Source organism: Cherax quadricarinatus, chromosome 73, assembly GCF_038502225.1.
Source record: "Cherax quadricarinatus isolate ZL_2023a chromosome 73, ASM3850222v1, whole genome shotgun sequence".
NCBI classification, from domain to species: domain Eukaryota; kingdom Metazoa; phylum Arthropoda; class Malacostraca; order Decapoda; family Parastacidae; genus Cherax; species Cherax quadricarinatus.
The window spans coordinates 2,832,322-2,848,180 of record NC_091364.1 but is presented as its reverse complement, the minus strand read 5'-3'; the positions used below and the strand labels follow the sequence as shown (position 1 = coordinate 2,848,180).

Genomic DNA, 15,859 nt, shown 5'->3' with positions numbered 1-15,859 from the left:
CTTTCACCATCATTCACTCCATCACTGTCTTGCCAGAAGGGTGCTTTACACTACAGTTTTTAAACTGCAACATTAACACCCCTCCTTCAGAGTGCAGGCACTGTACTTCCCATCTCCAGGACTCAAGTCCGGCCTGCCGGTTTCCCTGAATCCCTTCATAAATGTTACTTTGCTCACACTCCAACAGCACGTCAAGTATTAAAAACCATTTGTCTCCATTCACTCCTATCAAACACGCTCACGCATGCCTGCTGGAAGTCCAAGCCCCTCGCACACAAAACCTCCTTTACCCCCTCCCTCCAACCCTTCCTAGGCCGACCCCTACCCCGCCTTCCTTCCACTACAGACTGATACACTCTTGAAGTCATTCTGTTTCGCTCCATTCTCTCTACATGTCCGAACCACCTCAACAACCCTTCCTCAGCCCTCTGGACAACAGTTTTGGTAATCCCGCACCTCCTCCTAACTTCCAAACTACGAATTCTCTGCATTATATTCACACCACACATTGCCCTCAGACATGACATCTCCACTGCCTCCAGCCTTCTCCTCGCTGCAACATTCATCACCCACGCTTCACACCCATATAAGAGCGTTGGTAAAACTATACTCTCATACATTCCCCTCTTTGCCTCCAAGGACAAAGTTCTTTGTCTCCACAGACTCCTAAGTGCACCACTCACTCTTTTTCCCTCATCAATTCTATGATTCACCTCATCTTTCATAGACCCATCCGCTGACACGTCCACTCCCAAATATCTGAATACATTCACCTCCTCCATACTCTCTCCCTCCAATCTGATATTCAATCTTTCATCACCTAATCTTTTTGTTATCCTCATAACCTTACTCTTTCCTGTATTCACCTTTAATTTTCTTCTTTTGCACACCCTACCAAATTCATCCACCAATCTCTGCAACTTCTCTTCAGAATCTCCCAAGAGCACAGTGTCATCAGCAAAGAGCAGCTGTGACAACTCCCACTTTGTGTGTGATTCTTTGTCTTTTAACTCCACGCCTCTTGCCAAGACCCTCGCATTTACTTCTCTTACAACCCCATCTATAAATATATTAAACAACCACGGTGACATCACACATCCTTGTCTAAGGCCTACCTTTACTGGGAAAAAATTTCCTTCTTTCCTACATACTCTAATTTGAGCCTCACTATCCTCGTAAAAACTCTTCACTGCTTTCAGTAACCTACCTCCTACACCATACACTTGCAACATCTGCCACATTGCCCCCCTATCCACCCTGTCATATGCCTTTTCCAAATCCATAAATGCCACAAAGACCTCTTTAGCCTTATCTAAATACTGTTCACTTATATGTTTCACTGTAAACACCTGGTCCACACACCCCCTACCTTTCCTAAAGCCTCCTTGTTCATCTGCTATCCTATTCTCCGTCTTACTCTTAATTCTTTCAATTATAACTCTACCATACACTTTACCAGGTACACTCAACAGACTTATCCCCCTATAATTTTTGCACTCTCTTTTATCCCCTTTGCCTTTATACAAAGGAACTATGCATGCTCTCTGCCAATCCCTAGGTACCTTACCCTCTTCCATACATTTATTAAATAATTGCACCAACCACTCCAAAACTATATCCCCACCTGCTTTTAACATTTCTATCTTTATCCCATCAATCCCGGCTGCCTTACCCCCTTTCATTTTGCCTACTGCCTCACGAACTTCCCCCACACTCACAACTGGCTCTTCCTCACTCCTACAAGATGTTATTCCTCCTTGCCCTATACACGAAATCACAGCTTCCCTATCTTCATCAACATTTAACAATTCCTCAAAATATTCCTTCCATCTTCCCAATACCTCTAACTCTCCATTTAATAACTCTCCTCTCCTATTTTTAACTGACAAATCCATTTGTTCTCTTTTTTTTTTAACAAGTCAGCTGTCTCCCACTTGTTAAAGCAAAAAAAAAAAAAAAATTGACAGGAAGATGAATGGAAAATAACCAATAATACATACATTTGATACAAAAATTGGCATATTTATTTGTAACCACAATTTATTAATTTAGACACTAATATGGAATACATAACACTGGCAACATCACTAAATGTAAAAATAAGATAAACTTAATAGTGTTTTCTTTTTTGGGTCACCCTGCCTTGGTGGGAGACAGCCAGTGTTGAAAAATAAAAAAAACACTGGCAACATTGACCTGTGTTGTCTAGTATTATACATTCTGTGTTAGATAATTTATAGAAAATTTCCTCCTGACAGTCTTACCTGAGACAGATTGAATGCAGAATGAGATCGCTTGAGATTTGAGCCACCTCGAATTGGTGACGAGCGAGGAGAACCTCTCAATTTAGTCATGTAGGTGTCTCCAGTAGTGCCTGAAGTTGAAGAAAATTGCTTTACCTTTGCCAAAGACATTATGCCACACTGTATACGACAACTATATTAGACGTTTTACCAACTTTCTTCATGTACTGTGTAAACCTACGCATTATGAAAACTCGTATTTAATAAACGATGTAAATATCTATCCCTTTTCCTACCTCCATAAGCTGTGTGTGTCATAAAAGGTGACTAAAATGCTGTGAGCAAGGGACTAGTAACCCTCTCTCCAGTACAAATTACTAAATGAAAAAAAAAAAAAAAAAAAAATTTTATAAAGTTTTTTCTTTTTTATAGGTCACCCTGCCTAGGTGGGAGATGGCCAGTGCATTGACAATAAAAAAAAATCTGTCCTTCTGCATTCATGTCAGTCTCACAGTTAATGGACAAAGGATCAAGCCTCTACCTTTACCTGCACTGAATGACCAACAAGAGTTGTGTTTCACATAAATAAAAATTAAAATACAAAACAAAAACAAAAAACAAAGGGCTTCCATTCTTATACACATTATCACATTTATAAAGGGGTTCAAGACAAGTGGTTAGCTGGACTTGAGTCCTGGAGGTGGGAACTACAGTGCCTGCACTCTAAAGAAGGGGTAGAGATAAATTGTAGTTTTTGAAATGTAGCATTGGCATGCCCCTGGCAAGATGTTTCTATCTTCTACTGCCATTAACTCTTCAAAAATGCCCATTTCCCAGTCTCCTCTAGAAGAGGGTTTTATCCTGGTCTGTCTTTCTCAACATGACTTGTTATGCCTCAGAACTTTATTTCCACAGATTAACATTATTTCACTGATGAGGTGGTTTGAAGAGGCAAGCAGGCTTTGTTAGTTAACAAAACACTAAAGGAGGTTTTGTGGGCAAGGGGCTTGGACTTCCAGCAAGCGTGCGTGAGCGTGTTAGATAGGAGTGAATGGAGACGAATGGTACTTGGGACCTGACGATCTGTTGGAGTGTGAGCAGGGTAATATTTAGTGAAGGGATTCAGGGAAACCGGTTATTTTCATATAGTCGGACTTGAGTCCTGGAAATGGGAAGTACAATGCCTGCACTTTAAAGGAGGGGTTTGGGATATTGGCAGTTTGGAGGGATATGTTGTGTATCTTTATATGTGTATGCTTCTAGACTGTTGTATTCTGAGCACCTCTGCAAAAACAGTGATAATGTGCGAGTGTGGTGAAAGTGTTGAATGATGATGAAAGTATTTTCTTTTTGGGGATTTTCTTTCTTTTTTGGGTCACCCTGACTCGGTGGGAGACGGCCGACTTGTTGAAAAAAAAAAAAAATAAAAAAAATAATCATGTTAGAGAAGTTAGCAAGAGTTTCAAGCTGCCTGGAAAGCTGTGGCATCTACAATGAAAAAGAGTATCTACTATTTTGCAGAATTCTTTCTACATTAGTCTAAAAATAGTGTACACACCTCAACAAGCTCCTGTGACTTATGATGCAACTGTACAAAGAAATATGCCTGTATCATTCATCCCTAAATTTTAACACTGCCTTTGCTATATGAACTACAGTAAACCCTTGACTTAATGGGTTAATAGGGGACAGCAAGTGACCAGTAATGGTGATTGTAGTTGACAGAGATGAGACTGTTTTGATGTAATAGCAACACTTAAATAATAATTCTCTATCTGTTACTTCTGAATCAATTAACCTGTATAATTATGTCTGACTTTAGTTTTTCTTTTTGGGCCACCCTGCCTCAGTGGGACATGGCCGATTTGCTGAAAGAAGAAAGAATTTTATCTGGAATATCCCAAGGTCTGTTAAGTCAAAGTCTACTATATCAAGGGTACATACTAGAAAATTAACTAAATTATTCAATTACTTGTTAGTCTATCCATGATTATCATTTCACATCAATATTACAAGGTTTCTTTATGATTTTTTTTTTTTTTTTTGGCAATGGCCAACATCCCTGTAAGGAGATGACTAGTATTCATAATTTTTCAGTACGAAGTCAGTAATATTGTAAATTAATATAAAAGAAATGATTAGGAGTATAGCCGAAGTCCTAAATTTGGAGCGATACATATCTAGTAAAAGTCACAACAAATCTATTTGTTAATAATACTAAAAACTACATGTTTGTCTGATTTATACAACTGTAAACATTTTGCCTATAAATAAAATTAAATGAAAAGCAAATTTAAAATTTCTGTGAGATCAATTTACTGAGCAGTATAAAAATAATGAGTCACTTTACTTAATTAAACAAGTATTCTAGTTTTTCATGAGCTGAAAAGTAGGAAACTGGGAAGTGAGGAGAGTACATGACAAAATGTATATGAGAGAGAATAAAAAACTGAGCAAAAATGCATGGTACACCCACCTTTTGCCCTGCTAGACCGGGTTTCCGCATCTACTCTTGATCTCCGTTCCTCTAGTTTTCGCCTGTAAGAAAAATATTGCTATAATTCAAATCTACATAAAAGAAAAACTGCCTTAATATACATATCATTTAATCTTCTTAGTTTCTGCTTCCATGTGGGCTATTATTGAGCATTAAGACAAAGATTAAAGTGTAAAATAAAATCAGGATATACTAAATAAACAGAGACAGCAAAGCAGAATTTAATAAGAAGTGAGCAGAGAAAAATAAGTTGAACAAGAAATAACTAATATGGGCAGATGTATGAAAAGAATGGTAATATGCAAAAAAACAGACAGACAGGGAAGGAATCAAACTGCTGGTGTATTTTCTTTGTACAAATGTAGGGAAGATCTGAAAGAAAAACTATGCTGTCTCTGTAAAAAAAAAAAAAAGTAATAGGGAACAAGGGGTGTAAGACATTATGTTGAAGAATGAGACAACCGAGCAACAATATTATGTACAAGGCCAATATTGTAAAAGTACCACACTTGGATCCACTTCAAGGACAGCGTGAGGCAAGTTTCTATACCACAAGACGGGCAGAAAACAGCAACTTCACTCTGGCTGTACCCTTCTCCAGAACATCACTTCATCTGAGATCATTTATCCCCAGGATGACTCGAGTATGGAACACATTCGTACAGTATTATGATGTCAACGAGATAAAGTCAGTTGATCAGATGAAAATGCTGGCCCACAGATGGCTCCAACTTCATCCTGTTCCCTACTTGTATGTTTCATAACACTAAAAATGCTTTCAAATGAGCTGATGTAGGTAACAGCTATTAGCTTGTCAATAAAGTTAGGAATCCTCAACCTGTAAATAGCTTGTCAATAAAGCTAGGGATCCTTAACCTAACCTTGTCAAACCCTGTGTAAAAAAAAAAAAATAAAAAAAAACACTTGGGAATCTTTACTGAGGAAACATTTCACCAGCCAGTGGCTTCTTCAGTCCATCAAGACTGACACATTGACTCCAGGCTAAGGGACCAATTATCTCAAACTTCTCATCTTTTACCATTCTTTTCTGCACTGGACTGAAGAAGCCACTGGCTGGCAAAACATTTCCTCAATAAAGATTCCCAAATGCTGCACAAGTGTCTCATTCTTCAACCTGTCAGTTTTCTAAACCATTTATATCACAAGACATTATGTAGTTGTATAACTGTCAGTAGTTCTCAAGCACACTGCCATAGGGAAGTGGAAAAGAATTCTTCCTCTGTAAGCCATGTGTGTCACAAAAAGCAACTAAAATGTCAGGAGCAAGGGGTTAGTAATCCCTCCTCCTGTATAAATTACCAAATTTAAGAAAAACAAAAATTTTTCTTTTTAGGTCACCATGTCTTGGTGGGATATGCCTGGTGTAAAAAAAAAAATACTCCTGCAGCACTGAAATTTCACAAGTAGGAATTAACATTTAATCCTGTTTGCAGAGACTTAGAACTCTAAGGGAATAAGTATGCCGAATACAACATGTAAAGTTTATGAAAGAGTATGGAAAACCTGTCACTGACAAGAGTGGTTTGAAAGGCAAAATGCATGAATGCAGAAGAATATAGTGGATTTAATATTTGAAAAGGATGTGTGGAAGTGTTCATATTGTAAGACAAGCAAGTCATAGTCAGATAAGGGAGAGAAGCTAAGATGTATGATGTTGCAAGCATTGCAGGACTATGGAATAGGCACTAAGTTACTGAAAGTTGAAAAGGTTATTTTATGAGGAGAGTATAGCATAAGTAAAGACATGCAGCAAAAAATATCCATGTGGACCACATTAATCTGTGAGAGGCACATGACACTACTGACCACAATAACCTAATCAAACTATCACAGTGTGAAAAGTTTCTGCTATAGAGGATCTCAATTAGAGGATGAAAAATAATCCTTTGAATGAAAAAAACTGAAATAAAATCTGTAATAAAACTAAGACAATGTCTTACCTCTCTATTTCAGCCTCTCTTGCTTTCTGTTCATTCAATAGCATTTCCTTTTCTGCCTGCTCCCTCAGTTTCTTTTCCTTTGCTTTCCTCTCTTTACGCATACGCTCTACTTGTTCTTGTAGGATCCTCCTCTTATCTTCCTGTTTTTGTAGATGTTCTTGCTCCTAGGTAGTAAATGAAAATTAGCAAAGAATTTCTTTAAGATTAGAAATGATACAAAATAATTAGAAGTGACACAAACACAGCTAAGCCAATCATTATTAATGAAAATATTATTAATGAAAATATATTTATAGATGGGGTTGTAAAAGAAGTAAATGCTAGAGTGTTCAGGAGAGGGGTGGGATTAAATTATGGGGAATCAAATTCAAAATGGGAATTGACACAGTTACTTTTTGCTGATGATACTGTGCTTATGGGAGATTCTAAAGAAAATTTGCAAAGATTAGTGGATGAGTTTGGGAATGTGTGTAAAGGTAGAAAGTTGAAAGTGAACATAGAAAAGAGTAAGGTGATGAGGGTATCAAATGATTTAGATAAAGAAAAATTGGATATGAAATTGGGGAGGAGGAGTATGGAAGAAGTGAATGTTTTCAGATACTTGGGAGTTGACATGTCGGCAGATGGATTTATGAAGGATGAGGTTAATCATAGAATTGATGAGGGAAAAAAGGTGAGTGGTGCGTTGAGGTATATGTGGAGTCAAAAAACGTTATCTATGGAGGCAAAGAAGGGAATGTATGAAAGTATAGTAGTACCAACAATCTTATATGGGTGTGAAGCTTGGGTGGTAAATGCAGCAGCGAGGAGATGGTTAGAGGCAGTGGAGATGTCCTGTCTAAGGGCAATGTGTGGTGTAAATATTATGCAGAAAATTCAGAGTGTGGAAATTAGGAAAAGGTGTGGAGTTAATAAAAGTATTAGTCAGAGGGCAGAAGAGGGGTTGTTGAGGTGGTTTGGTCATTTAGAGAGAATGGATCAAAGAAGAATGACATGTAAGGCATATAAATCTATAGGGGAAGGAAGGCGGGGTAGGGGTCGTCCTCGAAAGAGTTGGAGAGAGGGGGTAAAGGAGGTTTTGTGGGCGAGGGGCTTGGATTTCCAGCAAGCGTGCGTGAGCGTGTTAGATAGGAGTGAATGGAGACGAATGGTACTTGGGACCTGACGATCTGTTGGAGTGTGAGCAGGGTAATATTTAGTGAAGGGATTCAGGGAAACCGGTTATTTTCATATAGTCGGACTTGAGTCCTGGAAATGGGAAGTACAATGCCTGCACTTTAAAGGAGGGGTTCGGGATATTGGCAGTTTGGAGGGATATGTTATGTATCTTTATACGTATATGCTTCTAAACTGTTGTATTCTGAGCACCTCTGCAAAAACAGTGATAATGTGTGAGTGAGGTGAAAGTGTTGAATGATGATTAAAGTATTTTCTTTTTGGGGATTTTCTTTCTTTTTTGGGTCACCCTGCCTCGGTGGGAGACGGCCAACTTGTTGAAATAAAAAAAAAAAAAAATTACTCAAAGGTGAACTTTTTTTTCAAAACAATCATTTTTTCTTTTTAACAAGTCGGCTGTCTCCCACCGAGGAAGGGTGACCCAAAAAGAAAGAAAATCCCCAAAAAGAAAATACTTTAATCATCATTCAACACTTTCACCTCACTCACACATTATCACTGTTTTTGCAGAGGTGCTCAGAATACAACAGTTTAGAAGTATATATGTATAAAGATACACAACACATTCCTCCAAACTGCCAATATCCCAAACCCCTCCTTTAAAGTGCAGGCATTGTACTTCCCATTTCCAGGACTCAAGTCCGACTATATGAAAATAACCGGTTTCCCTGAATCCCTTCACTAAATATTACCCTGCTCACACTCCAACAGATCGTCAGGTCCCAAATACCATACTGTCCTCATAAAAACTCTTTACAGCATTTAGTAACTTAGCACCTATACATGTCTTTGTTTATCCTATTTGTCTGTCTTTTGTTCCAACCCCCAAGATAACAGGACAAAGGGAAAACCAGTTTTGTAATTGTTCAAAAGTAGTATACATGAATGTATAAATTCTAGGGTAATAATCATGCTGACCTTAACAAAAAAATAAAAAGTAGATAGAAGAATCATAAGAATACAGGAGCACTGTTTTAGACCTACTGGATCATGGAAGGCAAGATCTTCTCACATTCAACCATTCTAACTTACTTATTTGTCTAATCTATTTTCAACAGAATTCAAAATGAGGGAGTTAAGTATAGTTATTGCACATAAAATCCTGATTACAATTTTACTGCATAACTGAACACATATTAAAGCTCACAAAAGCTTTCTCATTTTTAATATACAGGCCATCTTCCACTAAAGTAGGGCTATCCCAAAATAAAGAGGAAATACAATCACCATCATTCATTTAACTGCTGTCTTGCCAGAAGTATGCTGATATCACAGTTCAGATGACCTACCAAATGGCAACATCCTCACTCCTCCTGCAGAGTGCAGGCACTGTACTTCCAAACTCTAGGACTGTAACATCCCCACCCCTCCTTCAGTACAGGCACTATATTTCCCACCTCTAGGGCTGTAACATCCTCACCCCTCCTTCAGAGTGCAGGCACTATACTTCCCACCTCCAGAAAAAGCTTTCTTGCTATCTGAATTTTTAATGAAAACTGCCACTAAAGAGACAGCTTACTGCACAGTGAAAAACCTCACTTCTTTCTGGAGAGGAGCTTCAGCATCAAGCTCTGATTGTACCGAGGGTCCCAGGTTGAGGTTATTCAGTTGACCAGAGAGAGCCAGGTTCACCATCCTCCACAGTTCTTCATTCTGCTTGTGAATTTTGTTGTATCGCTCTTCCTGTTCACCAAAAAAAAAGTTATTAGAAATGCATCCATGTATTATTGCAATGATTTTTTTTTTTTAGTTAAGGGAGTTGATCCCTGGACCTCAGTGATGAGAGTCGCTCCTCTCACCACTGGGCAACAGCAACTTTAATTTCAAGATAAATTTTTTTCAGAAATTCAATCACCAGATGTCTGTGGTGAGAGGTGCGACTCTCACCAATGGGCTATGACTGTTGGTATGTATAATGAATTATTACTATTATATGGTTATGTTAAGCAGGGAAGCAAAGATAAATATAAAAAAAAAGAAAAACTAATGGAGATTTAGTTTGGATTCTGAAAACTAATTATAGCTATTGTATCTAAAGTCGGACACTAAGATTTACAAGGACTTTGATCAGTAAAGTCATTCTGCCTTTTTGACAATAAACACATTAAATATAATAAACCTTTGATGTAATGGACTTCCGATAAAATGAACAAAATATCTGGCTGGGCAAAGGTTCGAGACAACAGACTCAGTCCACTGTGTGGAGGACATGTCTGTCAGTGGTATTATGCTGTAGTGTCTGGTATGTTCCCCACCAAACAAATTAAATGCACTCCACCATGCATTTGTCCAGTACAGCCCTGTCCAGAACCTATGTGTTGTCGTTGTTTCTGGGAAAACTGAGCCATTTGTCTGCCTCATTACTCACCTATATGTGGCAGTCAATTGGTCTCCAATTTTTTTTTATTTACAGCATTTTTTGCTACTTTATAAACAAATTATGTACATTTATTAATATTTATTATTTATTATCATCACACTGGCCGATTCCCACCAAGGCAGGGTGGCCCGAAAAAGAAAAATTTTCACCATCATTCACTCCATCACTGTCTTGCCAGAAGGGTGCTTTACACTACAGTTTTTAAACTGCAACATTAACACCCCTCCTTCAGAGTGCAGGCACTGTACTTCCCATCTCCAGGACTCAAGTCCGGCCTGCCGGTTTCCCTGAACCCCTTCATAAATGTTACTTTGCTCACACTCCAACAGCACGTCAAGTATTAAAAACCATTTGTCTAAATTCACTCCTATCAAACACACTCACGCATGCCTGCTGGAAGTCCAAGCCCCTCGCACACAAAACCTCCTTTACCCCCTCTCTCCAACCTTTCCTAGGCCGACCCCTACCCCACCTTCCTTCCACTACAGACTGATACACTCTTGAAGTCATTCTGTTTCGCTCCATTCTCTCTACATGTCCGAACCACCTCAACAACCCTTCCTCAGCCCTCTGGACAACAGTTTTGGTAATCCCACACCTCCTCCTAACTTCCAAACTACGAATTCTCTGCATTATATTCACACCACACATTGCCCTCAGACATGACATCTCCACTGCCTCCAGCCTTCTCCTCGCTGCAACATTCATCACCCATGCTTCACACCCATATAAGAGCGTTGGTAAAACTATACTCTCATACATTCCCCTCTTTGCCTCTAAGGACAAAGTTCTTTGTCTCCACAGACTCCTAAGTGCACCACTCACTCTTTTCCCCTCATCAATTCTATGATTCACCTCATCTTTCATAGACCCATCCGCTGACACGTCCACTCCCAAATATCTGAATACATTCACCTCCTCCATACTCTCTCCCTCCAATCTGATATTCAATCTTTCAACACCTAATCTTTTTGTTAGCCTCATACCCTTACTCTTTCCTGTATTATTTAATTTTCTTCTTTTGCACACCCTACCAAATTCATCCACCAATCTCTGCAACTTCTATTTATTAATAATGGCCTCTAAAGCCAAGAGGAATCTTGTGAATCTGAATGTTTGACAGAAACCTGAACTAATACTGAAAACGAGTCAGGCATGTCAATATCGTGTGTACACAATAATATGTTTACACTATCAGTTAGTTATATGTTTTGTGGTTTAAAATAAATCAGAGAGTTTAGCTTTCATAGGCAGCTGACACCAGTCAATTTACAATATATTATACTATATGTACTCTATTACATAAAGCAATTTTTTTTTTTTTAACAAGTCGACTGTCTCCCACCGAGGCAGGGCAACCCAAAAAGGAGAGAAAATCCCCAAAAAGAAAATATTTTCATCATCATTCAACACTTTCACCTCACTCACACATAATCACTGTTTTTGCAGAGGTGCTCAGAATACAACAGTTTAGAAGCATATACGTATAAAGATGCACAACATATCCTTCCAAACTGCCAATATCCCAAACCTCTCCTTTAAAGTGCAGGCACTGTACAGTGGACCCCTGGTTAACGATATTTTTTCATTCCAGAAGTATGTTCAGGTGCCAGTACTGACCGAATTTGTTCCCATAAGGAATATTGTGAAGTAGATTAGTCCATTTCAGACCCCCAAGCATACACGTACAAATGCACTTACATAATTGGTCGCATTGGGAGGTGATCGTTAAGCGGGGGTCCACTGTACTTCCCATTTCCAGAACTCAAGCCCGGCTATATAAAAAATAACCGGTTTCCCTGAATCCCTTCACTAAATACGTATTACCCTGCTCACACTCCAACAGCTCATCATGTCCCAAATACCATTCATCTCCATTCACTTCTATCTAACGTGCTCACGCACGCTTGCTGGAAGTCCAAGGCCTTCACCCACAAAACCTTTACCTCCTCCCTCCAACCTTTTTGAAGACAACCCCTACCCTGCCTTCCTTCCCCTACAAATATAAGAAATATAACAGTAATTCTAGGTAGTAGGTTGGTAGACAGCAACCGCCCAGGGAGGTACTACCGTCCTGCCAAGTGAGTGCAAAACGAAAGCCTATAATTGTTTTACATGATGGTAGGACTGCTGGTGTCTCTTTTTCTGTCTCATGAACATGCAAGTTTTCAGGTACATCTTGCTACTTCTACTTACACTTAGGTCGCACTACACATACATGTACAAGCATATATATACACACCCTTCTGGGCTTTCTTCTATTTTCTTTCTAGTTCTTATTCTTGTTTATTTCCTCTTATCTCCATGGGGAAGTGGAACAGAATTCTTCCTCCGTAAGCCATGTGTGTTGTAAGAGGTGACTAAAATGCCGGGAGCAAGGAGCTAGTAACCTCTTCTCCTGTATATATTACTAAATGTAAAAGGAGAAACTTTCGTTTTTCCTTTTGGGCCACCCTGCGTTGGTGGGATACGGCCAGTGTGTTGAAAGAAGATAACAATAATTACAAAAACTGCCTTACCATTTCTGAACTTTTTGCCTGAAGCTTGTTAATCTCTTCCTGAAGTCTGTCTTCTGTCTGCTGTAACTGAGCTCGGCTCTGTTCATCATGAGCCGTTTCTCTCTTTGTTGTCGTTGCTTCCATTTCCTCGATCTTTTTAAGAGTGTCCTGAAGAACAGAGAGATCGGCTCAATTCACATACAACAAATTGCAAGTGATGGAAAATGCGATTTAAAGGTTCTAAATAAATATAAAGAAATTTAGTTACAATATTCTCTCTCTTAAACTTGGAAAAAGAATAAATATCCATAAATGCTAATACAATTTTTAACCACTCTAAAGTAGCTACACATGTAATGCATCTGGCACTTGAGTAATATCTTGAGAAGAACTAATGTACCAAAGAAACAGAGATGTACTATATAAAAATTAAAGTGATTTGCAAGCTTTATAAATTTAGTGATCACCCTGTCTTTGGCTAATTTCCAGCATAGTTAAATTTGATTGTGAACAGGTCGTTAAAAATCTTTAAATGTCAATTTTTCCAATGTATAACTTCCTAAATATCAAAATTCATGGTCAAAAACAAAATATTTAATAGTAAGATAATCCAAAGTGCTTCAGAAAATTTGGTGCCTTTATCCAGAAAGTCATCATTTTACGTTCATGTTGCCTTATAGGAAAAACATAACAGACAAAAATTACCTCTTCAACTTTCATCGACTCCTCGAGAATCTCCTGTTCTTTGTCCATTTCCATTTTCTTTGCTGTCAAATTTGCTAGCAGTTCTCTAGGTTTCAAAGATCTGCTTGGTATAGATGGTATGTTATCTACTTTGTCTGCAAAGTGAATTACCTTTCTGGTCTTCTGGTAATCGACAGCTTTATTGGAGTCTTTAACATCCCAATTATTCACTTTGGAATCCACTGCTACCTTAAATGGGCTGCCTTCTGCTGTAGACACATTATTATACACTTGTGAACTATCTATATTGCTATTTTTGTTGTTATTCTTGCTATCCATGAGTTCCTCAGTAACCACTGGTTTTGTAGCTCGTTTAAATGATGGTGAAACGGCTGGTCTGGTATCTGGCGGAACAACCTGGGGCTTCTGGGGACTTGGAGACGGAGTAATCAAAAATGCTTTATCCAGGTCAGGGTACTCAAAATTCACTGTTCAGAAATAAAGACTGAAATTAGATCTTTAGGACACAAGCTTAGGCCTATAAATATTAAGAAGAAAAAACAATATTTGTAAAACAGCTGGAAAATAAGAAATAGTAAATGCTTCCCCTTCTATAGAGAGTTTGCTTGTGATGTTACAAGTTGAGACTTTGCCATAATAGTACTAGCACATGTACCCAACATGTGCTAGTACTATTACGTGGAGCTATCATGTGTCCCAGAGAAATAGCATCCATTTAAAGGATTTTGAGATGCCTGATACCTGATGTGCTGCAAGTTATTTTGTCTAACAATATACAGTATGAGTATTCAGAGACATTTGCACTATTAGATGTAACTAATAACAGATTATGTAGGTACTGGGGATAGAACCAGTGGCTCTGTATTTGCAAAACCATGACTATGTTACAGTTTGGTCACTAGTACCCTTTACACATGAGGAATACTGATTACTAGCTGATAAATATTAGCAGAAAGACACATAAAACCTTTTATTTATACAACATTGTGCTGTATAAATTAAATATTTTTTGCTGTGTTTTTCTACTACCCCTTACATAATATACCTTCATAAAATGACAAAATTTTCCTTATGATATAAATATGATACATACAATAAACCGTTTTGTAAAAACTGAAGTTTAAACAAACACTGGTGATAACAAACTTCTGGGTAGATGTAGGTAAAAGACTAAGAATGTTGTCAGTATTAATTGCTAAAAAGGCATGAAACTGCAAGTAAACAATGCAAATACTATGCTAAAACAATTTAAAATGACTTACAGGATACTGGCTCCTGGAATTTTACTGTTGCTCGGTTGCGATGCTCTGCTCGGGGATTAGTAGTGTATATGGGATACATCAGCTGCCACATTTCGTAGCCTCCTTGTAGCACCCATGGACTGCTCTTATACTGTTTTCCTGGGTCCCACTAGTGTGCAAAAATTTTACAATTATCAAAATATAGAGAATCATCTTTCTTCCATTACCTAAATTTTTTGTTACCTTCATCACCCTGCACTTTCCTATTTTTGCTTTTAATTTCCTTCTTTTACATACCCTCCCAAATTCATGCACCAATCTTCACAACTTCTCTTCAGGATCTCCCGAAAGCACAGTGTCATCGGCAAAGAGAAACTGTGACAACTCCCACTTAGAATTAAATTCTGCATATTTTAATCCCATAGCACTTCCTAACACCCTAGGACTGTAACATCCTCACCCTTCCTTCAAAATGCAGGCACTGTATTTCCCATTTCTATGACTGTAACATCCTCACCCCTCTAAACTATTATTAAATTAAAAAAGTGTTAAACCCATATGGGGTCATTCTGCAATAAATAAGCTATACCAGTGGATAGTCAGCCTATAAAAAACTGTGAAATTATATATAAAAACCTTTATGGGAATCTAAAGTGCTAAATAGTTAATACTGACAATTTTACCTTCACCATGGCATCTACAAGTGTCTTGAGTGGGGCTGGTAGAGGTAAGCTATCTGTTTCCCAGTCCACTAATATCAAATAATCTACTGAATGACGTAATTTTATCCAAAGACTACACGCTGGATCATCAAGCTCACTTCCAATCCTCCCAGCTGTTAACCTGTTAAAAATAAAAAGGAATTCTAAAAACAAGAGCATAGCAAAAGTTTACAAATGGCTAATGTTTTCAGAAAGCTAAGACTTCACATTTTCATGTGTAGTATTCCATATATTTAAGATCATAAATGGTGAAAGCCAACATTTTTAAATCACACTAACCAAAATTTTATCTTTTATTAAAGTACCTTATCCTCCTGTTTGATTTAATTTTTTTTAATTCAGTGGCTGTCTTTCACCAAGGTAAGGAGGCAGTCTCAATAAGAAAACACATTCACCATCATTTCACTTAATTGCAGTCTTTACAAACATGTGCCGA

At 38.1% G+C, this 15,859-nt stretch overlaps 1 protein-coding gene across 4 annotated transcripts in view; it reads right to left on the bottom strand.

Annotated features, from left to right (window-relative positions):
* Positions 1 to 15,859, bottom strand: part of LOC128701132 (ubiquitin carboxyl-terminal hydrolase 8-like) — a 60,491-nt gene that overhangs the window by 23,467 nt on the left and 21,165 nt on the right. For all 4 annotated transcript variants that reach the window (XM_070100536.1, XM_070100537.1, XM_070100538.1 and 1 more), the window contains exons 7-14: positions 15,385 to 15,544; positions 14,723 to 14,870; positions 13,461 to 13,927; positions 12,777 to 12,923; positions 9,417 to 9,560; positions 6,702 to 6,865; positions 4,720 to 4,781; positions 2,265 to 2,374 (exon numbers count right to left, since the gene is read on the bottom strand). In XM_070100536.1, the coding sequence (XP_069956637.1) occupies positions 2,265 to 2,374; positions 4,720 to 4,781; positions 6,702 to 6,865; positions 9,417 to 9,560; positions 12,777 to 12,923; positions 13,461 to 13,927; positions 14,723 to 14,870; positions 15,385 to 15,544 (1,402 nt within the window). The remainder of the gene's footprint in view (positions 1 to 2,264; positions 2,375 to 4,719; positions 4,782 to 6,701; positions 6,866 to 9,416; positions 9,561 to 12,776; positions 12,924 to 13,460; positions 13,928 to 14,722; positions 14,871 to 15,384; positions 15,545 to 15,859) is intronic.